Here is a 21524-nt window from a genome sequence, read left to right as displayed (position 1 = left end):
TGCATGGTGTAAATGAGGACTTCTGCTCACTAAGGGAGGACAGTTCTATGGATGTACTATTGTTCATTTTGCCTCATTCGACCCTTCCTCCAGCAGTTTTTGGTCCAAGGCTATAAGCTGTCGCAGGAAGCCTCTGTTGGGAAAAATCCAGCGTTTCTGTTGCACACAGCGCACAGAGGACAGAAGACTGAGGTGGTGATGAATCATCAGGTAGGCCAGGACCAGTGCAGCTGAGCGACTCACGCCCACAGCACAGTGAACAAACACCTTACCTGGAAATCATAAACAAAGAAAATAAAAGGTGTTAATATGTAGAGTCACCTCTGATGACATGTGTGGCGTATATAAAGTACCTCCTGATGTCAGAGCCTGGTGAATGAACTCAGCAGCAGGGTAGAAGAAAGGTGAAAGGTCAAATGTTGGCAGGTCGTTGGCTGGGACTCCGTAGTATTTCACTGTGGTTCCATAAAAATCATCGCTGCCCTTACAGCACAGTTTTCCATGCGCTGCGTTCAGGACGTGAGTGACGCCCAGCTGCCAGAGCCCGAGCTTGTCATGAGACATAAACCTGACACGAAATTTGATTAAAGGATAAGTTCGTTATCTTTTCACCACCAAGCTGATGGAAAGTCGAGTGAAATTTCGTATTCCACAAAACATTTTTTAAGAGCTTCACAGCAAAACAGCGCTGCGGTGGTCTCCTAAACAACTAAAGGAGATGGGGACTTGTTTTAAAACGCTTAAAAAACAACCAAAAAAGAACATAAAATGGCTCCAAAGAGCTTGTTCGATGTAATCTAAGTCTCCTGTAGCCCCAAGATCCCTAATTGATTTGAAAAGACATTTATTACAAGCTCGACCCGTGTTACAGGAGTTTGTTCAGCAACTTCAGACAGGGTGCAAGCTAACACTCTTAGCATAGCAGCTACAGTGACAATTTCAGTGTAAATAACATCTTTTCTAATGAATTCAGGATCTCAGGGCTTCCGAAGACTTGGATTGCACCATTTGAGCTGTATGGAGCCATTCAATGTTTGTTTTTTTGATTTTCTCTGTTTTTACGTTTTAAAACCATCTCCTTCATATGTTTAAGAAAACACTGCATCATTTTTTTTCTGTGAAGCTCCAGAAATGTTTTGTGAATTACCAAACTTCATCCAATTTCCCATCAACATGAGGGTGAGAAGATACTGACCGAACTCCCATGTGTAGTTGACCTTATCCTTTAATGCATAAAAAACTCAAACACGCATGATACTCACATGTCTCCTAGATACAGGTTCGGCCACACCTCGTCTCCATGACGACAGGAGCGTGGAGCTGAATGTAAAACCTCTTCCAGCTCCTGGAGAGACGGGATCCTCCACATCCTGTTTGAATCCTCCGTCGCACACTTTCCCCCCTCTTCTGGGTCTGTGTCGCTGACATTTTTCTGCTCAGAGTCACATCTCGCCTCAGATTCAGCACCTGAGACTGATTTCCTGTCCGTCATCTCTAAGTTTTAGTGGGTGCAAACGGCTCTGTTCTTTCCTTAAATCTAAATCACACTGCTGTCTGTTGCCTTCGCCGTGGTTGCTGCATCACTGAAACTCTGACAGTCAAAAACAGGTGGTGCAGTTTGGCAAAGACTTTCAGCCAAACTTTCCACTCCATGTCTACAATTACATAACCTGGCTGAAAACCATAGCTTGTGCTTTCCCCCTCAATTTTCAAATCAAATAGCCCATACCAAAAAAGAAAATCCACCTTTTTCTAGAGAAACCTAACCTGTAATCAGATCCTGGTGTTTCCTAAATGTAGCCAGCAGATGTCAGTGTGTTTAAAGTAGCAGCCCTGCACGAGACCACAGGCTCTTCTTTACTGGGGTTGTTTATTATTGTCTCTTCCTGTTTGGTGTTGCCTAGTTGTCAGAAGCATGTTGGCTTTGAAGAAGTCCTGCGAGTTGAGTCACAAACAGACAGCACATCCACACCCTGTGGCAGCTCAGTGACACTTGATTTCTGGTAGGAAAAGTTGCTATTTTTGTGATACATTCGTTGAAAGTGAGTTTAAAACAACTAAATGTACTTTCTGTGACTTTGTTTGCTTCTCCTTTAAAACACGATCCCGTCTACTTTTTTGTATATGTGAAGAGAATGATGTGTAAACTTTTCCACACTATCATGTAAACAGATTTAATGTCCCAGAGTTGATCTCAGGCTGAAATGTAGCTGCATTGTGACCCTGTTTAGTGGACAGACTATGAGCCCTTTGTCAAATTGTGTCTCTCTCTGTCACACACACACACACACACACACTGAAGGGCTTTCTCTCTCACAGCTGTGTGCGACTGCTCACTATGTGACTCACTGTAAGCCAGCCAAACAAGCTGACATGGCACTTATGAATCCCCAAGTAAAGCCTCAGGCAGAGAAGCTGCAGGATGTTGCCAGTTAAATCTAGAAGCTAGTTAAAAATAACTGATTTCTCTGCGAGGGGACCGGAGCAGCAACCACTCAGGTGAGTTACTTTAGGATTCAAACATGTAAATATTTAATACCAATCAGCTGATTAGCTGTTATTGTTCTGTATGGCTGTCTCACTGGCAGCCAAGCCTCCATGTGATGTGCATTATTGATGGTATACATTCAACTTTAGTTGATGTGGTGATCATGAGGAGATTTTACCAACCTAAGCTCACTGATGAAGCTAATTTCCTGCTGCTTTTCAAAGAGTATGTTGGCATCAATACTGTGTATCAGTTGTGACTGTTAGTCAAAGGGTGATACTCCTTAGAAAAGTACAGTGGGATTGACAGCGCTACCATTTAATAACCATTAAAGCACTCCTCTCGCTTTTTGTGGTTTCAGCTCCAAAGATTCAAGGATTAGCTGCTCTGTTTTATATGATTTAGGGCTGAAACTAATGATTATTTCCATTATTGTTATGTGATACATAAGAACCACACTTTAAAGTTAAAACTTTGATGCAACCTTCAAGAATAGACCCAGAATTTACACTGTACAATGATATTAAAATAAAATTTCAGCTGATATTTTTGGTCCTAGTATCTTTATTTGTCCCCTCTGGGAAATTAATTTTTTCACTCACTCTAACACACACGCAGACGTGTTTCATGTGGAGAGATGTGACAGTATTTTGGCTTCAGTGGTTATTGATTAGTAGATAAACAGACATTGCTTACTTTTAGCAACAATGCCAAACATTTGATGGTTCCAGTGAGGATCTGGGCTTCAACAAACAATTACTTTTATTATCGATTAATTAAGATTATTTCCGTTATTATTAATCGAATAACATTTGTACTACTAACGTCAGAAAAATGTGTAAAATGTCACAATTTTCTCTTTCAAAGTGACGTCTTCAGAGGTCTTGAAAGATTTTCAGTTTATAATAACGTAAGACAGCAGAGTCAATAAAAAGGGATTAATCAATAATCAGAATAGTCTTTTTGTTGAATATTTGTCTAACTTCTAACCAATAAATTAAGTTATTGTTTCAGCTATAGTGAGGGAAATGAAATTGTTGATTGGGGGTTTAAAGACATCACCTTGGGCTTTTGGAAATTGAGATGGGTTTTACAGACCTGAGACTTTTTAGTACTAACCAGCTGTGTATGATTTAAATTTCCTCTTTAATTTTTCAAGTGTCATACCTCCTGAGGATCTTAGTGTTGTCTCCAGTATTGCTGATAACTGAAAGATGCTTACTAGGATGATTTTAGTCTGTATCGCTCACATGCAGCAGATAATCGTAGTAAAGCGTTGGTTGATCCTCACAGACCTTTGGAGCAGGAGGGAGCACATGGCGAGCAGCACTGTGGTTAGCTTATCACAGGGTCAAAGGATAAAAACGAGAACAGCACAGAGCAAAGAATCAGTGTTTCATCAGTCCGTCTGTGGAAGAGGAACTTCCTCACTCTGCTGGTTTTATGCAAACACTGGATGTTGGTTAATGACTCACTGTTTTTATTATGAAATGACACCTGAAACAGAGAGGACGGTCACACTCAGTGAGGTTAAACGCACGATTTGAAACAGTAAACATAAGCTTTCTTCATGTGGGTCAGTGCATGGTGTCAAGGTATACTTACACTGTAAGCCACTGCTCTGCTGCAAAGGCACAGGTCTGAACACAGATGATGTAATGGCACTAAGTAGCCTGCAGTGTGTAGTGCTGGGTCACGTAGAATAAGAGCACAAACAAGCTGCAGATTACCTCCACACTGACCTGCATCCTGTTTACACAGTGTAACATTTCTGCCACAAGCCGGCCTTCACTGTATGTATGAGTTACTGTATTATATTTAAGTGCTGAAACAATGAGCCTGTCACTTTTGATAATTCATTCATCAAATAAAAAAGAAAGTTGGAAAAATCTCACATTTGAGAAGCTAGAGCAAGAGACTTAGCTTGAAAAAGTATTAAATGATCAATTGATTATCAAATGAGTTGCCGATTGACTAATTGATTATTTGTGTTATCGTTGTTTTACGTGGATGTGGGAACTATGTGTGCTGAGGGGGCAGCAGCACCCCTCAAAATGGGGCAATATAAAAAGACAGTGAGTTCTCGAGTGACCCTTTGTGATCAGATCTCACTTCCCCATCCTGTATGCAAATAAACGCATACGTCGCTGGAACAACACAAAAAAAGAAAGAAGGAATGTATAACAAGAAGTTTAAAAGAAGGCCCAGATAATTATGAATATGTCTGGGTAATGTCTCTCCCTCTTCATCTCCCCTCTGTTTACTGCAGTTGATGTGGCTCTTTTGAGTATATTGGTGTCCAAGTTTGCCTTCTGCTGTAGCGCAAAGAATGAATGTCATGCACCATTTCTAACAACCAAATTATACAGACTGACCCTTCCGCGCCCCCAACTGTGACTGACGTTCTGCGTCCCTGCGGTTTTAGGACCAATGGATGAAGACGTCACTTTTGTTTCTGGAAAATTGTGATAGCCGGTTTGATTTTTTTTATTGTCAGTTTTCAGACTAAATGATTATTAGTCAATTAGTTTAGAAACAACTCAAATATAAATCAATAATGACATTAATAATTAGTTGCAGACTGTTGAAGAATACCTCAAATCCTTAGTTTGTAGATTTGCTGTTGTGTCCTCAGTCTAACACATACAGGGTTTTTCTAAGTATGAAAACTACTGGCAGAACAATGAGAGTGCATCTTATTTTAGAGCTGACACTTGATGTGACACTTGCTTATTAATCATTTCAGCCCTTTTTTCAAGCTTAAATGTCAAAAATGTGTTTTTTCTTGTTCCTTCAATGTTGGGATTTTCAGGTTTTTCTCAGTTTTATGTCAGTCTAACTACAAAAAAAGCCTATTTTCTGACATTTTATCGACCGAACATAATGATTCATGAGAGAATATTTGGCAGATTAACTGATAATCAAAGTAATTGTTAGTCATAGCTCTGGCTCATTTAAGCAGTACGGAAAGTGGATGTAATCAACAGCACGCAAATTGAGTGGTACTGTCGCTGGGTCAGTAGGTTTTACATTCAAACAATAGGACTGAGAGGGACAAAGACAGTGAGATAATCAAGAGGGAAACACACACTGGAGTGAGAAGTGGTACTCAGTTGTGGGAAGGTTATAATCAAGCCCTACTTGTCTTAACACTGTGTACGTCTGTTTCTGCAGGGACATGGCGCTGTCAGAGGACAGTGTGAGTTCCTGGAGCTGTAAGCAGGTGGCCCAGTGGCTGCAAGAAGAAGGTTTCGGGGAGTATGTGGAGTTATTGTGCACCCAGCACCGCCTGGACGGCCTCAGCCTGCTGGCTCTGACTGAGGCCGACCTGCGCGGGCCTCCGCTGGGCCTCACTGTGCTGGGAGACATCAAGAGGCTAACCATTTCCCTCCGCCGGCTCCAGAGACAGAACCAGGCCCAGCTTGAGGAACTGGGTCTCCGGCCTACAGACAGTCTCCATGCTGGGCTCTCACTGGGTGCTGATTGGAGCTGTGATGGAGCTGAGAGGAGGTGTAACGGAGGAGAGCGCATTTGTAACGGGACTGAGCTGCGGTTGAGAAACGGTGATAGATCTGGATACAGTTCAGGCGGGACGCTGTGTCATACACACTCTAATGGGAGGTGTAGGCAGCACCTGGCTGGTCGATTGGACCCAGAGGTGTGGAAGACAGTCATCAGCTCCTTTTATGTCTTTTTTGTTTTTGGATTCACGTCTTTTGTCATGGTCATCGTACACGAGCGAGTCCCGGACATGAGGACGTACCCACCACTGCCTGACATATTTTTGGACAGGTATAAGTGCATGTTGAGCAACCACCCTAACTCCAGAGTTCACGTACACATTCTCCTTTCGCTCATATCTAATCAACACACTGATACACGTGTTTCTGTACTCTGACAGTGTTCCCAGAATCCCTTGGGCTTTTGCCATGGCTGAAGCCTGTGGTGTCATCCTGTGTTACATGTTTCTGTTGATCCTGCTCCTTCACAAACACAGGTAGTTCACAGTTACAGCTAACACTTATAAACTGTGTTATAACAAAATGTGCAAATAGAGCACATCACTGCTAAGATTCATCATGTTTGTAATGCAAATATACAGTTAATATATTTGTATCTAAGTGCATGTAGGTCATGAAGTGCTGTTTGTCTGTTTCAGGTCCATTCTCTTCAGGCGGCTGTGTTCTTTAATGGGAACTGTGTTTCTACTTCGGTGTTGCACCATGTTCGTCACCTCGCTCTCTGTGCCTGGCCAGCACCTGAAGTGTGCCAGTAAGGTGGGAAGCACACATGATATAATAAGCAGATTAGATATGGTTTTGACGTTTTTAGGTCTGGTGTGGCCACTAATTCTTGTTGCTATTGGCAGCGTTTCAGTTTATTCTTGACGCAGTATTTCCAAAGTGATAACCACAATGGCACGCCCAACAGTCCCCTTTTGTACTCACTCATAGATATCAGCCACCTAAATACACCTCATTGTTTTCATCAAGATCAATGCATTATGAGAAATTACTTAAAATGTGGAAAAAAACACCCAATCTTCATCCAAGTTTCCATGAAATCTGTTTAGTCGTTAACATAACCTCCTTGGCAGAGGTGTTTAATGAGCAGCTGCCATTGTGATTTATAATACGACTGACAACTGGTGTCTTTTGTTCCTCAGACCTACAGTGATACCTTTGGAAAGATACAGAGGGCGTTGGCGATATGGAGTGGATTTGGGATGACTCTGACAGGCGTCCAAACATGTGGAGACTACATGTTCAGTGGACACACTGTGGTCATCACAATGCTCAACTTTTTTGTGACTGAATGTGAGTATTAATACTTTTGTTTGCCTTCAACTAAATAATGTATGGATTTAGAATATGTGTGATATTATTTTGTATCTTTCTCATTGTGATCAAACACCATGAAAAGATCAAAATCAAAAATGTGACAGTCCATCTGTCAATACCAGCTCTCAGTCTTAATCCCACCGGTTCCATTTTTAAAAAGAGGTAACAAATGTTTTGTTTAAACTTCAAAAAATGCTCAGTAGTTTCCTTAAACAGCTGGGTACTGTAGTTTTTAGCAAACAGAAATTAATATTTCATTTGTTGGGACTATTTTCAGCTGCGGATTAATACATTTTGGTGTTCTGAGGATTCATTACTGCCGCAGTACTGTGTAATTAGATTTGACTATAAATACACAACGCCCATTTTCATCGTCATGATGGAAAATGTCACCCAGTGCAACACAGTGCTATTCACTGATGTGTTTTTAGTGGTTTATGGAAGACAGTGGAGCACTATAGCACAGAGGATTAACCTGTATCAGACTTTGGATACACTGGGCACTGTCATTTTTAGCAAACACTACTCAAGCTGAAATAAATAGAAGTTATTTAGTTAAGTTGTTGACAATATGAACAACATCAAATATCACCAGATCCTTTAATTATTCCTTTCAATTGCAGACACTCCACGAACCTGGAATCTAATCCACACCATCTCCTGGGTATTAAACCTGTTTGGGATTTTCTTCATTCTGGCGGCTCATGAGCACTACTCCATCGACGTGTTCATCGCCTTTTACATCACCACCCGCCTCTTCCTCTACTACCACACTTTAGCCAACACCCGTGCCTACCAGCACAGCCGGAGGGCACGCATATGGTTCCCCATGTTCTCCTTCTTTGAGTGCAATGTGAACGGACCTGTCCCCAACCAGTACCACTGGCCCTTCAACAAACCTGCCTTCATGAAAACTCTGATTGGATAGAGGATTTTCTTTCAAAGATCAGCAGCTGCGTTGTGCACAGACTGAAATATTAAAGCCTGATGGGCGAACTTTTTATTTGAAATGCTGTTTCTCATCTTTGGGTGGTTGTAAGTTTATTACATGGGAGATTTTTCCCTCAATTGTATGATTAGATTGTCTTTATTTTGTCACCTGATCTTAAGTTTTAGAGAATAGTGTGACATTTTTGGGAACTATGGATAAGCAAATTAGAAGATTGATATCATTCTCAATTTAAACATGACGTTAAAGCCAGCAGCTGGTTAGCTTAGCTTAGCATTTAGACCAGAAAAAGGGGGAAACAGCTGGCACTAACCAGTGGCTAACCACTTTGGTTTTTGTAAAAATTTAATTTGTACAGATTAGTGAGCTTGAGAGGTACAAACAGATCCAGGCTAGCTATTTCCACTTGATTTCAGTGTTTTTGCTAAGCTAAGCTAACCAGCTGCTGGCAATCGCATCATATTTTGTATACAGACATGAGGGTGGCATCAATCTTTTCATCTAACTCTTAGAAGAAATGAAATAAGTTTAACAAATATTTCAAATTTTATTTCATGGTGCCAAAGAAATGTTTTTTAAAATGGGGCTGATGTATTTGCCTTTTAAATGATCACTTTTTTCATTCTTGTTCCTCTTTAGGGATGTTGACGGTTCACTAACAGTTTGGATTGACAGCATTTAATGTAGTTGTCAGTCACTTTCTGAGAGTCGTTTTGTTGACGGTTCACATGCTGATCTGCTGCAGAGCTCTGACATCTGTTTGGTAACTACTACCAAAAGAGCAACCGTTTCTTTTGATGTGTAACTGCGAAACACTTCCTGTTCTCTACTGAAAGAGCTCAGGTTCAGACACTTTTTTTTGTTTTTTTTAATTTCCTTTTCATTTACACTTGATTAAGAGTCTGCAGCTTTGTTGTACTTGGTAGTGTCACCACTGGGATTGTCAAGCTTCCTACATTCAAAGTTAAACTCAACCAAATATTTGAACATTTATTGTAATGTTCAATTTTGTTTTCTATTTTTCTTTATCCTAATTTGATACTGTGTTATGCTTTTTTATATTTTAATGATTGTTAATTATTGTATGGGTTTGATTTTAAAGCCTCTGTTGCACAGTACAAATACTGACTCTTGCTTATTACAGCTGTTGACAAACAGCTGGATAACAAAGTTTCGACATTGTTTACCATGTAATTGTTGATCCAAACATTATCTTTTTAATAATTGTTTACAATTTGTTGCTTTATTTGCAATGCAAGTAATCTATCTCTGCCTTTTCTCAGCAGTAAAAGTTTACAGAAAAGAAAACAGTATTTCAGACCGACTGTTTCCTCAGCTGCTTTTTCACTAATGTGTTCCTTTTTGCATTTGTTGAATAAAGTGGATTATAAATATGAATGGCCAGCTTTCTCGTGAGTTAGAACTAAGAACAAACTGTTATGCAAGGCGTGTCTGTAATATTTGATATCAATTCAACCTAAATCCCAGCTGCTCTTCCCCACCTTAAAACAATATCTGATAAAAGCCACATCACTCTTCAAATATTAGTCAAGGTTTTCGGGGGGTGCACACCTTACTATAAAGTCCTCGTTGGAGAGTGCTCTCACACATCAGCATCTTGTTGACCAGGGCACATCTGAAGATGGTATGTATTTTACACCTTACAATTAGGAAAGTTTTGGATGCGTAAAATTTAGGAACAAAGTCTTCTTTTTGTAAACTTGGGTCTTAAATTGTAGTTGAACTTATTTTTATATAAAAAATGCTTTATAAGTTTAGATATGAGTAGCTTAGACTTAAACTGTGAGTCCTTATTCTATGTTTTGCAGATTAAATAAATAAAACTCAAATGTAGCATGTTGCAGGTTACAAACTATTTTGTATAATAGTGGCATATATGCAGAGTTACAATGCTTAAACCTGCTGCCACTAAAAGTTTTAGGATTGGCTGTTGTTTCTGTGACCATTATGAGACAACAAAGGCATGAATAAATCTACTCGTTTCCTTTCAATGTAGAGGAGATCTTAAAGGACAAGTTCACCCAAAAATCACATTCTACTCACCCTCATGCTAATGACAGTCAGGTGAAAGTCCACAAAATAGTTCTGGGGTTTGCAGTTTTTACAGTTTCGGTCCTGCACAACTGAAGTAGATGGAGACTTGTTTTAAAATGTACAAAAACAACTGGAAAAAAACCCACCTAAAAAATGCCTCCAAACAGGTTGTCTAGTGTAAGCCAAGTCTCCGGAAACCCTGAGATCCCTAATTTGATTGATAGCTGATAGCTCCCAGAATTAGGGATCTCTGGGCTTCTGGAGACTTGGCTTAACGCCGGACGAGCTGTATGGAGCTATTTTATGTTTTTCATGTTTGGTTTCCCCCCATCTGCTTCAGTTGTTTCGGAGTTTGCTGGAAAACCTTTTTGCTCTGAAGCTCCAGAAATATTTTGTGGACCACAAAACTCCACCGGACTTTCCATCGGCATGGCATTGAGTAGATAGACTAAACTTTAATTTTTGGGTGAATTTATCCTTTAAAATGATATTTTGGTTGAAGTTGGTGGTTTACAGATGTCTGTTTTAACTCTTTCAGGCTTCTCTCCATGTGTTTGTTTGCCTGTTGGGACTGGTAGTCCTGTGTCACTCTGACTGCTTCTTTGAGCAGTTAGTGATCAAAGATTTGAAAAACCCTCCCACAGGTGAGTCGACATGATTATAAAAGCAGCATAGCAGCAGATGGTGGACTGGAAACCGTCCTCTGCTATGCTTGTAACAAGTTGTACAAATTAGCATTTAATAATTTATTATATTCGCACCCAGCTGGTGTGTGTGATCTCTCTGCCTGCCAGCTGACTCAAAATCTCAAAACCACACCTTTATGCACACATTGACACACTCACAGTTAGTAACTGCACCAATTTTAGCAGAGCTTGATGAAAAAGGGTCAACAGCTCTTGTGGTTTTATTTATTCACAGGGTGTGTGGATAAGGATGGAAAGCAGCATGCATTTGGCAGTAATTGGATGAGAGACTGCATATCGTGCTCTTGTACAACGGACGGCCTGAGCTGCTGCAGCGAGTAAGATTTCACTTCATGCTTTGATTTATTACATTACAACTTTTGTGTTCAGTCTTTCTCTGAGGGACTGTATGAAACTTGTTGGGGGAGGGTGGATGCTGAAACTTATGTTGTACTCCTTTTAAAAAGCATTATAAATGTTTTCTTTGGACCCTCCCCTTAATGGAGGTCCCAAGCTGCCAAAACCATTTGCATAATGAAGCAGAATTAAATAAATATGTTTGGTGAAATAAATGGGGGGATATGAAATAAATACAAAATAAATATATAAATAAATATGTGAGTTTTGAAGCAGCAGCCAAAGACTCATTTCTTGCAGACAACTGAGCCACGGATCAAACAATCAAATATCCAAATCACAGTTTATTTCTGTTTGAAAATAAACACTCATGTGTGATAGAGGGACACAGCTGTGTGTGTGTGTTTAGTTATTCATTCACAGCTGAAGCACAAACTCAGTGTATAAACATTTATTTTTCAAATTTGCTCATTTACAACTGGGCTACCTTTGAAAAAACAGACTATAATTTACAGTATGTGAGGTCAGATTACAGTGGATTGAAAAACACGTGCACTAATGAACTGATCATATTGTTTCCACACTGGGAGGGTTAGATGATGGTCCATCTCGTTTCAGGAAGTCATATCATATAATATAAATTTGATTAATAAAACACCCTCCAGCCCTCCAACAAAACAAGGACTACCCTTCTTCATCTTCATAGCTCAGAGAAAACTCACAATATCCTCTCCCTTCTGACCCTTCTCCCATCCTTTATTATTCTTGTCCAGTCCTTTATTTTGGCAAAACTTATTTTATGAATACCATTTTATATCTCTTTTATTAATCTTGGATTAATATTCTGTCTTTTTGGCTCCCAGGTTACCTGATGCAAGCACAGTAGAAGTCCCTGAGGAATGTGAGCTGGTTGTAAATAAGCAGGCCTGCACTGCCAAGATCGTGTTGAAGTCAGACAAGACAAAAGATTGTATCCCCACTTAAATACACCACGAATTGACCTTGACACGTCAGCGACAACTGGAGTCTAAACTGGCAATATGTCTTTTATATGTTTCACATTTGATCAACTTGCCAATGGTGTGTACATACAGTAAATTACCAATAAACAAAGACTAATCAACGTTGTTATTTGTCTCACTTGTCATGTTTTAAGCTTCTCTGACAATAAAGATTTACCTGCTCTAAATAATTTTTTCTCTCCAGTCTTGTGTCTGTAACAGCACATTCAGCAGGTGTCATTTTCAGGATGTAATTGAATAAATGCACCACTGTGTGACAGCAGAGCTCAGTGCTCGGAGGGCTCGAGCAGCCCAGTAATACGGGGGCTGTCTCTGTCAGAAAACGTTCTCCTTGTTGTGATGTTCAGCTCCTTTTCCAACTCTCGTCTCTGTGGATTCACACCTGTCCAGAGCATCGCTTTCTCTCTCATCTCGGCATCACAGAGACACTATACCCATCCAACCCACCACGTGAGTGATTTATTTTTTACACACAATAATGATCTATTGTGTGCAGTAATGATGTTTGTCAATAATAAATAATGTCTTTTTAGTTAATCAGTTCTGAAATGTATGCTGTTGTTCCTTCACTGTCAGCTTGCAGCCTTACAGATACGCAGGTGTACTATCTCTACAATTGCAAATGTTTCCGCATGATGCATTTAAACAACAGCAGTCCACAGAAGGCATGTCTGAGAACATTCATCAAATTTTAGCCAAAAAATTAAGGAAAAAAAAAAAAAAAGCCCAGGAAAACAGGGAAAAATGTGTGGCTGATTTGTATTAGTGTTTCATCTACTGTGTGGAAATGTGGTATATGAAATGATGATGTCTTGGGAGGTGTCATCCACAATCCTCGACACCCCCAGCAGAGAATAATGAGGCTCGGATAATCATCTCAGGTCGAGCACACTACAGTGCCTGCTGCCTGTTATCTTTCTCCCCCTCATGCAGGCGGAAGAAGAGAGGAAAATTGTTTCTGAATAGGGCCACTGACTGAGCTTGTGGAAACACTGTTTGTTGTTTGTTTGTTTGTTTGTTGAATGCAAAACTGATTTAGAATGACAGATTCCAGGATAGGTTGAATAATATTTAGCGGTCTGGTGTAAAGCTGTAGTAAAATACAGGGGGTTATTCTTTGTAAAAATGTAATAAGAGGTGAAAAAAGGAACACTATAATCTTTTAATATACGCATTTAATATCAGTGACTGCACATAGGGGAATTTGGGGAGGTTAGCTTCTTTTCTAGCACACGTGTGTATAATTGTGTCATTACAAGCTTAAAAGCACTTAAAATCCCGCCCTCAAGAACTGCTCATACCTTAAAATCTGAAACTCTCGCCAGATTCGTTAAGTTTCCAAAGAGAATCTCTGGCAGATTAGCAATATGTGAAATCATCTTGCAGCGTGGCAACATATTTAATCTATAGAAGACTTTGAGAGGAACATGAATGGCAATGCACGCATTAAAAGGTTTATACATGACGATCAATTATCGCGCAGTACATCTGCTCTTAAAAAAACACAATAAAGAGACTCAAGGTGAATCTGGTCCACGGAAAATGACCTCCCGCCACTCTCTCATTTTCCTGTCAGAGAACAGTATTTTGACAGAGATGGAGGACACTTCACTGAGGCAGGAAAGAAGAATATGATGGACAGAACGGTGCCAGGTCACAGTGTCCCTAATCCTGCGGAAATTTTGCTCAAGATGGGGACAATCACAATGCCAATTCTCTGGATGTGCAGTGTCGGATCACTGTAACATGACAAGTTCAGATTTGCTTCTTAATAGGGCATTTTTCCTTTTTTTTTACACTGCTGGTGTTTATACCTGCACCATCCATCACAGCTGTTTGTTACATCTGTTTGCTGGTGACACTACACTTGTCTTTCCTCCGTGAACAAAGCATGATCAATGCTGTGCCACCCCGCCTGCAGCTCACTCAACACACTGACAGAGTTGGTTAGTAATGATGCAGTGTGAAGTGACTGATAGCTCAGTGTGTGTGCCTTTAATGAAAAATGACAGGCTCATTTTCTTTGCTGGTTTTCACAGCACATGGCAGAGGTTTCAGGGGAGAGAGCTGGAATCCATTTTTAGGATTCTGACAATGTCGTGCCCTTTCACTCTGACGTACTACATCATTTATTGTGTATGTGCAAAACAGACGAATGTCTGCTCGATTGTACACATAGTAATTTTACTGTCATTAACCTATTATGTTCGGCCTTGAAACCTGACTGGAGGATTCATATGAAGGAGGAGAACTGACAAGTTTGAGTTCCTAAGATGGGTAAAGAAGAATAGAAAAGGGTGAAAGAGCTGATGCTCCTCAGTGCAACAGCAGTATTGCGCTAGTCAAGCTGCAGTTTACATCGAAGCCTGCCCAGATATAATATATGTACTAAATCTTTGAAGGAATTAAAGATATCAAGTGTAGTTCTGGACAAAATGGAAATGATCACTATATTGACATGTTTGATTCCAATGAGAAACATGCTGTCTTCACTGAGAGACTATTTTAACACAGAGAACTGAACTCGTCACATGGTGCAGTCCCCTGAAGATCAATATCAGCAAAATCAATGAGCTTGTTTGAGAGAAAAAAAAAAACAAGTCAAATTTTACCTGCCTAGCCAATATATCTGATTCTAATAGAATAGGAAATGGCTACAAACTGTAAAATGTTGATGCTTCACATACATCTTCAACCCAGCAGCACAGAGAATCAACACGATCAATCACCAATTTCAAGGTGGGCAGCCAAGATTAGTGTCACCAGTTCAATATCCGAACCCGTGTGAAATATGGTCACAATCTCCCCTTCTGTTCTTGAGTTATGGCCTTGAATAATGGCCAGTAAAGTGCTTTTGCTGAACATTATGATGTCATAGTGAAGCTGACCTTTGATCTTAAGGATATAAAGTTTTATTGCTTCATCATTATCCTGTTTAATGTGTGTTGATTTTTTTTCATAATTTGCATGTTAATTCTTGAATTATGGCCAAAAACATGTTTTCTGACCGTTGACCACCAAATTCTAATGAGAGTTGAGTTAAAGTGGACGTATGTTTGAAGAAATTCACCCAAGGCACTAAGATGTCACATTCACAAGAGTGGGACAGATGAATGGAGAGCTGAAACAAAATGCTCTAGCCATAGCTGTCGCTGATGCAGTTTAAAATGTAAAGAGGTGTGTAATTGTTTCTGGGCAGTTAACAAGCAAAATTAGACCAATTTAAAGGAACAGTTCACTCAAAAATGAAAATTCAGTCATTATCTACTCACCCCAATGTCATTGGAAAGTACACAAAACCTTTCCGGAGCTTCACAGCAAAACAGAGTTGCAGCATTCTCTCAGAAAAAACAAACATAAAATGGCTCCATAGCTTACTCGGCATAATGCAAGTCTCCAGAAGCACTGAGATCCCAATGAAAAGATGCTGTTTACACCCTTGCTGTCGAGCTTGTGCACCTACTTCAGAAGAGGTGCGCTTAGCTTAGCAGCTGCGTTGATGAGTTTACATTTCAACAAGGTGTAAATAACAGCTTTCAAATCAATCTGGGATTTCAGGGCTTTGGCAGATTTGGAACACGAGCTGTATGGAGTCATTTAATTTTTTTTTTGTTTAAAAACAAGTCCCCATCTGCTTCGGTTTTTCAGGAGAATGCTGTTCCACACTGTTTTGCTGTGAAGCTCCAGATATGTTTTGTGGACTACAAAAGTTCACCTGTCTTTCATCGACATGGGTCTGAGTAGATAACGACTGAATTTTCATTTTTGGGTGAACCTATCCTAAAATGAACATCCACGGCTCTTTAAGGCTGTGGTTCGGTCAGCTAACATCTGCATGCTAACATGCTCCCAATGACAATGCTAACATGGCGATGTTTCATGTTTACCATGTTCACCATCTTAGTTTAGCATGATACTGTTTTCTAATTTGCACAAAGTGCAGTTGAGGCTGATGGCAATCATTAGTTTTGTAGGTATTTTGGTTATGAACCAGTTTGTCAAACAGTAATTTAATTAAAATTTTGACCTCATGATGGCACTAAAGGAGAAGCCATTACAAATCATCCCGAGGGGGACATGAATGTCCAAGCCAGAGTTCACGGCAATCCATCCATTTGACATTTGTTGACACAGTTCAGTCTGAACCAAAGTTGCGAACTGACCGACTGACAGATAAACTGACATTGCCGCACAAAAGCCATGCCACTAGCATGGCTAAAAATAGAGCATAAGGGCATCTTTTAATGACAACGCTTTCTTGAACTTCATCCCGCAGCGACTTAAATAGAAAAAAATCCTCACACATAGCATCTCACCTCGGCATCATTCCTCCGCAGCCACAGGATTCACTTTCCTTTACTCTTCTCTCAGACTGATTGCCTTGCAAGTGGATAATATTTCTCTCTGTCTTTGTCTCAGATGCATGTCTTCAGACGGCTGGGGATGGACACTTTGATGCTGGGGGCTGCTGACACTCAAGTCCTGGTGAGATGTCCTTAAGTGGCAACACGAGCCAGTCTTCTCCGCTGACGACAGCTCTGCCGCTGCCCTTCAACAGCTCCACCTCTACACATTCCCTAACATTGGAGGAGGGAAGAACCGGCCATGAGTCTGTGCAGGAGTGGCTGGGGAATAAGACCCAGCTCCTGTCAGACCTCGCTGTTCTGGGGCATAATGATCAGTGCCATATGTCTCCTGTCCTCACAGGGTTCCTTGTAGTGTGGTACAGCATTACAATGTTGCTGGGGCTGCTGGGGAACATTGGCCTCATCTGCATCATTGCCCGTCGCAGAGAAAAAGTCAATGTCACCAGCATTTTCATCTGCAACCTGTCATTCTCTGACATCCTTGTGTGTGTCTTCTGCCTCCCCTTCACTGTCATATACACGCTGATGGACCATTGGGTGTTTGGGTCGCTGTTATGCCGGCTGGTGCCGTTCATCCAGTGTATGTCTGTGACCGTGTCTGTGCTTTCTCTGGTGTTCATCGCTCTGGAAAGACATCAGCTCATTATTAATCCATCTGGGTGGAAACCGAGCATTCCTCAGGCCTATAGTGCACTTGTTCTCATTTGGATTCTGGCCTGCTTCACCTCCTCACCTTTCTTAGCCTTTCAGCTCCTCACAAATGAGCCCTATACTAATGTCATGCCAATCCTGCCCACTCCACTCTATCACCAAGCTTCTCCTCAGGCCTATCTCAATGCATCTCCACCTCAACCTGTTTCCTACACATTAAAAAACACATCTGTGCTGCCAAATACACACCGCAACCTCTTTTCTTACAACCCCGCCTCTCCACATATGGTGGCCTGTCTGGAGCATTGGCCATCCCAGCAGCAAAGGCTCGCTTACACCACATGGCTCCTGCTCTTCCAGTACTGTGGTCCACTGACGTTGGTCCTGCTCTGTTATGTTCGAGTTTTTATCCGCCTTCGCCACCGCAAAGACATGCTGGACCGCACCAGGACCCCAGAGAGTCAGCGCATGACCCACAGCCGTCGCATCAACATCATGCTGGTCGCCCTCATCACGGCCTTTGCTCTCTGCTGGCTGCCCCTCACCATCTTCAACGTGGTGTCAGACTGGAACCAGGAGGCTCTGCCCATCTGCCACCACAACCTGCTGTTCTCCCTCTGCCACCTGCTGGCCATGTCCTCCACCTGCATCAACCCTATCATCTACGGCTTCCTCAACTCCAACTTCCGGCAAGAGGTGAGAGAGGTGCTCCTGCACTGCCGCTGCAGCCCAGTAGAAGAGGAGTGTGAGCGTTTCCCCATGTCCACCGTGCACATGGAAGTGTCCCGCACCTCAGCGCCTCTCAACTGCAGGAGCAACTCTGTCTGACTCTGATATTAGAAGTCAAACTGATGTCATCACATACTGTAAAGTTGTACAGGTGGAGGACTTACTTCTGTTTACGGCTGTACGACAGTTTAAAGTAAAGTGTGAAGTACAATGTTGGTTTATCTTTTTCTGAAGTAGCTCTGAATTATAAAAGGAGTGTGTTGATGTTAAAAAAGTTTGAAAAGAAAGAAGAAAGAAAATAATGTGTCATTTTAGACTAATCTGTTGCTGTGTCCCAATTAGATACCTCATATTAATTGTATACAGCATGTAGTATACTATCCATTACAGCAGGCCTATTCAACTATATTTTAGAAGGTCAAAACAAGTGAGTGCCAAGGGGCCTGTAAAGCTAGAAATATTAGGCCTAAGTCTGTTACAACAACACACTTTTTATTTTTTCTCTGCTTTATTAGTTTCAGTTTATTACTCCAAATGGAAAGGGGATGGTTATAGCCTACAAAAGTGCAGGAAGAAAATGCACCTTAGAAGCAGGTTGTCAGTTTGACTCTCCTAAATTCCTCCTGCATAAACAGCCTGGGTTAAAGCTTTTTAATGAAATAAGAGTACTTCTGTGCTTGGCAACAGACATAACTAACGCATTGGCCAATTAGCCTACTAATAAATTGTGCCAGCATGATGTTGTTAAATGGGCCGCAAGTTGTATAGCTCTGCATTACATATACTGCCTTCATGCAGCAAGTATACAAGAAATTAACATATTTTACCATTTTACACTTACAGTGCCCTTTTGGATGTCAATTAAACCGGGACTTTAGAGAGATACTGCCAATTAATGTTGTTGAAAATTTAACACAGAGCAAAATGTTTTTCCAAATATTTTATACAAAGTATTGAAGCCATACTCTCGATGCAAGCTGCATATCGTGACACTGAATTAACCACTGGAGAAACACAACAAATGCAGATGCCTTCATACATGGCAGGAGGGGTCACTGGGCAGGCTTTATTCATGGAAGACTTTTTGACTTGTTGTGGTAGGAAAAGCACAAGTATTACAAATAACATTAATAGTGGATATAAAGTCGTAGTAAATCACGACAGTGTGACAGGGAGCCAGCATACAAAATGCCAGGACCATAAAAAATGAAGCTGCTAAATGGAATTCAGCCATCATTTGTCTAATTATCGGTGAAATACAAAACAGATGCGGTGGCCCTCACAGTCACCAGACCTCACTGAACAGCTATGGCAGATTTTGGACCAAAGTGTTTGGCAAAACACCAACTAGAGGAATATCTTTCAGAATAAATGTGTTTATCTCCAAAGTAGAGTTTCAGAGACTTGATGACTTGATGATGTTTTTTAAGGCTTGAGGTGGACCAACAAACTACTAAGAGACTTTTCCACATGTGGGTCTTTCATTTAGTTCATGATGGAACTGTACTGTATGTTGTACTGAAAAGTAACACAGGTGGATTTTGTGATAAACTAGACAGACAGATTTTTTTTTATAAATGTTGTGCGTTTGTTGTATTTCTTACATTTTTACGTTACTTCTTTTTGCATTGATGGAAGTTTTGCTGTGAAATCGGTGTGTGAGAAAATCACAAGGTGTATTTTGTTTTGTGATTAATGTGACTAGTAACGATAACAGTTTATTACATTGTTGATTTTTAAATTAGCTTTGGATAAGTTTAATAAATACATAAATAACATCAATTGTGTTTACACACGGCTTTTATGGGTATTCAGATCATGTATATTCAAAAGTGTTAGTCTGACAGCTTGGCACAGGGAGGGATGGCTATGGTGATGCATCAAGTCACATCATGCAGAGAAAATGTGACCTCTGTATGTATTATTCAGATTTTTAACAATAATTTCTGATGCAGTGAACGTGAATCTAGGTCACCTATATGTTTGAGCAACATGTCATGCTCATTCAGCGGTTAAGGCCTTACAGTACCTCGTTATATTGAATCGACATGGTAGAGCAGCGCAGCAGAGCAACGCAGCAGTGCACCACGGCGAGGGCGTCAGATTTACAGAGCTCATAACTCAAACATCCTTGAAGCCTACCTTTGTTTTCTAAACCAGCATTAAATATGCAGACCCCTGGCAATGGTTTCAAGAAAGTAACATTAAAATGGAACACCTCGCATTTCATTCTCATGTATTGACATTGTTGTTTTTACTTAAAAGAAATCATGTTAATATGATAAAATGAGAAAGAGTTCATGTTGTGGAAAATGTCTCAGGAATAGTTCAGTGTTTTGGGAAATACATATAGGCTTGTTTCCTTTCTTAGCGTGAGTTGGATGAGAAGATTGATATCAGTCAAGATATCCAAGACAGTGAAGACCTGTATGCACGTTGTTTACCTACTACTGTCTGTGTGAGACTATAGGATGATGAAGACAAACTAGACAGACTAATCAAACTAGTACAAAGAGAAGCTTGATTTGTTTTTAAACTGCTTCCTCAAATGCCTTATTCTCTTTTCTGTATTAGACATTATAAAACAAATTGCTCCCTTTGAAACATAGAAAACAAACAAACAGTGAGACAAATTAAAATTGATTAATGCTTTAGACTAAACTATATGAAGTTTGTCTCCCCCCAAAAAATCAAACTTGTAAATACTGCCAAACGCATATTGCATATTGAATAGGCTATGGTTTGACTCATCTGAGGCGGTCTCTGCCTGTGATGACAATGTGTTATCTAAATAAGTAGGATGAAAACATACACTTTTTAAATATTTTACCAGTGAACACCAGGCTGTGTTCGATTAATAACTTGTAGTTTTTAAAAGATGAATTTGCACCATAAAAAACTGAAAAGGTCACCTTGATCTGTCAGCATGGTCCCATATTCAGTAAGTTCAACTTCAGTCCTGACAGCCGTGTCTGCTTGGGGCCTGGGAAGACATTTTAATTAGTTTACTATTCGGTATAAATACTTGACAGGCTTAAAGAAGATTGTTGAACATGAAAAATAGGCTACACGCCATTTTTAGTTTGGCCAGAATCCAACACACATCACAAAACCTTTAATTTGTCACGTTGGGCCTATAATGAGCAACATTTCATTCACTTTTACCGTAAATTAAGAGTTTTTTTAAAGAGTTACGTGCTATTCTGTCAAGAAGAGACAGAAAAGTTTGAATAATACCTCTGAAAGATGAATTCATTCACAGAAAGGCGACGTCTAAATCAATGCACACTTATTAGGGACCTTCGAAGGGACGATACCACGTTCCCTTGTTGCGCTTCTGGGTTGGAGGTGACGCTTGTGATCTATCAGCCAATGATGG

At 40.4% G+C, this 21524-nt stretch overlaps 4 protein-coding genes across 7 annotated transcripts; 3 read left to right on the top strand and 1 right to left on the bottom strand.

Annotated features, from left to right (window-relative positions):
- Positions 1-55: 55 nt before the first annotated feature.
- On the bottom strand, positions 56-21464 carry LOC311270496 (dual specificity protein phosphatase 13A-like). 3 transcript variants are annotated; one of them, XM_084375402.1, is made up of 5 exons: positions 21383-21464; positions 21058-21128; positions 1263-1481; positions 354-568; positions 56-272 (listed from the first exon to the last, which is right to left on the bottom strand). In XM_084375402.1, exons 3-5 carry the CDS (start codon positions 1367-1369, stop codon positions 64-66), a joined length of 531 nt encoding a protein of 176 aa, XP_084231528.1. In that variant the 5' UTR covers positions 1370-1481; positions 21058-21128; positions 21383-21464; the 3' UTR covers positions 56-63. The 3 variants fall into 3 exon arrangements, with proteins under 3 accessions (XP_084231528.1, XP_084231527.1, XP_084231526.1); XM_084375401.1 differs by having other exon boundaries at positions 1263-1432; XM_084375400.1 differs by lacking the exons at positions 21058-21128; positions 21383-21464 and having other exon boundaries at positions 1263-1580.
- Positions 1453-9664, top strand: LOC311270494 (sphingomyelin synthase-related protein 1-like). 2 transcript variants are annotated; one of them, XM_084375398.1, is made up of 7 exons: positions 1453-1504; positions 1905-2003; positions 5663-6280; positions 6390-6485; positions 6648-6765; positions 7155-7305; positions 7953-9664. In XM_084375398.1, the coding sequence occupies exons 3-7, from the start codon at positions 5667-5669 to the stop codon at positions 8255-8257; spliced, it is 1284 nt and encodes a 427-aa protein (XP_084231524.1). In that variant the 5' UTR covers positions 1453-1504; positions 1905-2003; positions 5663-5666; the 3' UTR covers positions 8258-9664. The 2 variants fall into 2 exon arrangements, with proteins under 2 accessions (XP_084231524.1, XP_084231523.1); XM_084375397.1 differs by lacking the exons at positions 1453-1504; positions 1905-2003 and adding an exon at positions 2060-2499.
- Positions 10487-12360, top strand: msmb (microseminoprotein beta; the record flags this gene model as incomplete). Its single annotated transcript, XM_084374960.1, has 4 exons — positions 10487-10510; positions 10872-10977; positions 11255-11357; positions 12240-12360. The coding sequence occupies 4 exons, from the start codon at positions 10487-10489 to the stop codon at positions 12358-12360; spliced, it is 354 nt and encodes a 117-aa protein (XP_084231086.1).
- Positions 12769-19917, top strand: LOC311270429 (neuropeptide Y receptor type 4-2-like). Its single transcript, XM_084375283.1, has 2 exons — positions 12769-12848; positions 16818-19917. The coding sequence occupies exon 2, from the start codon at positions 16889-16891 to the stop codon at positions 18242-18244; it is 1356 nt and encodes a 451-aa protein (XP_084231409.1). The 5' UTR covers positions 12769-12848; positions 16818-16888; the 3' UTR covers positions 18245-19917.
- Positions 21465-21524: the final 60 nt, after the last annotated feature.

This window comes from Pagrus pagrus (genome assembly GCF_965226575.1).
Source record: "Pagrus pagrus genome assembly, chromosome: 15".
NCBI classification, from domain to species: Eukaryota; Metazoa; Chordata; class Actinopteri; order Spariformes; family Sparidae; genus Pagrus; species Pagrus pagrus.
Note: the sequence above shows the minus strand (reverse complement) of the source record. Positions and strands in the feature narration are given on the sequence as shown.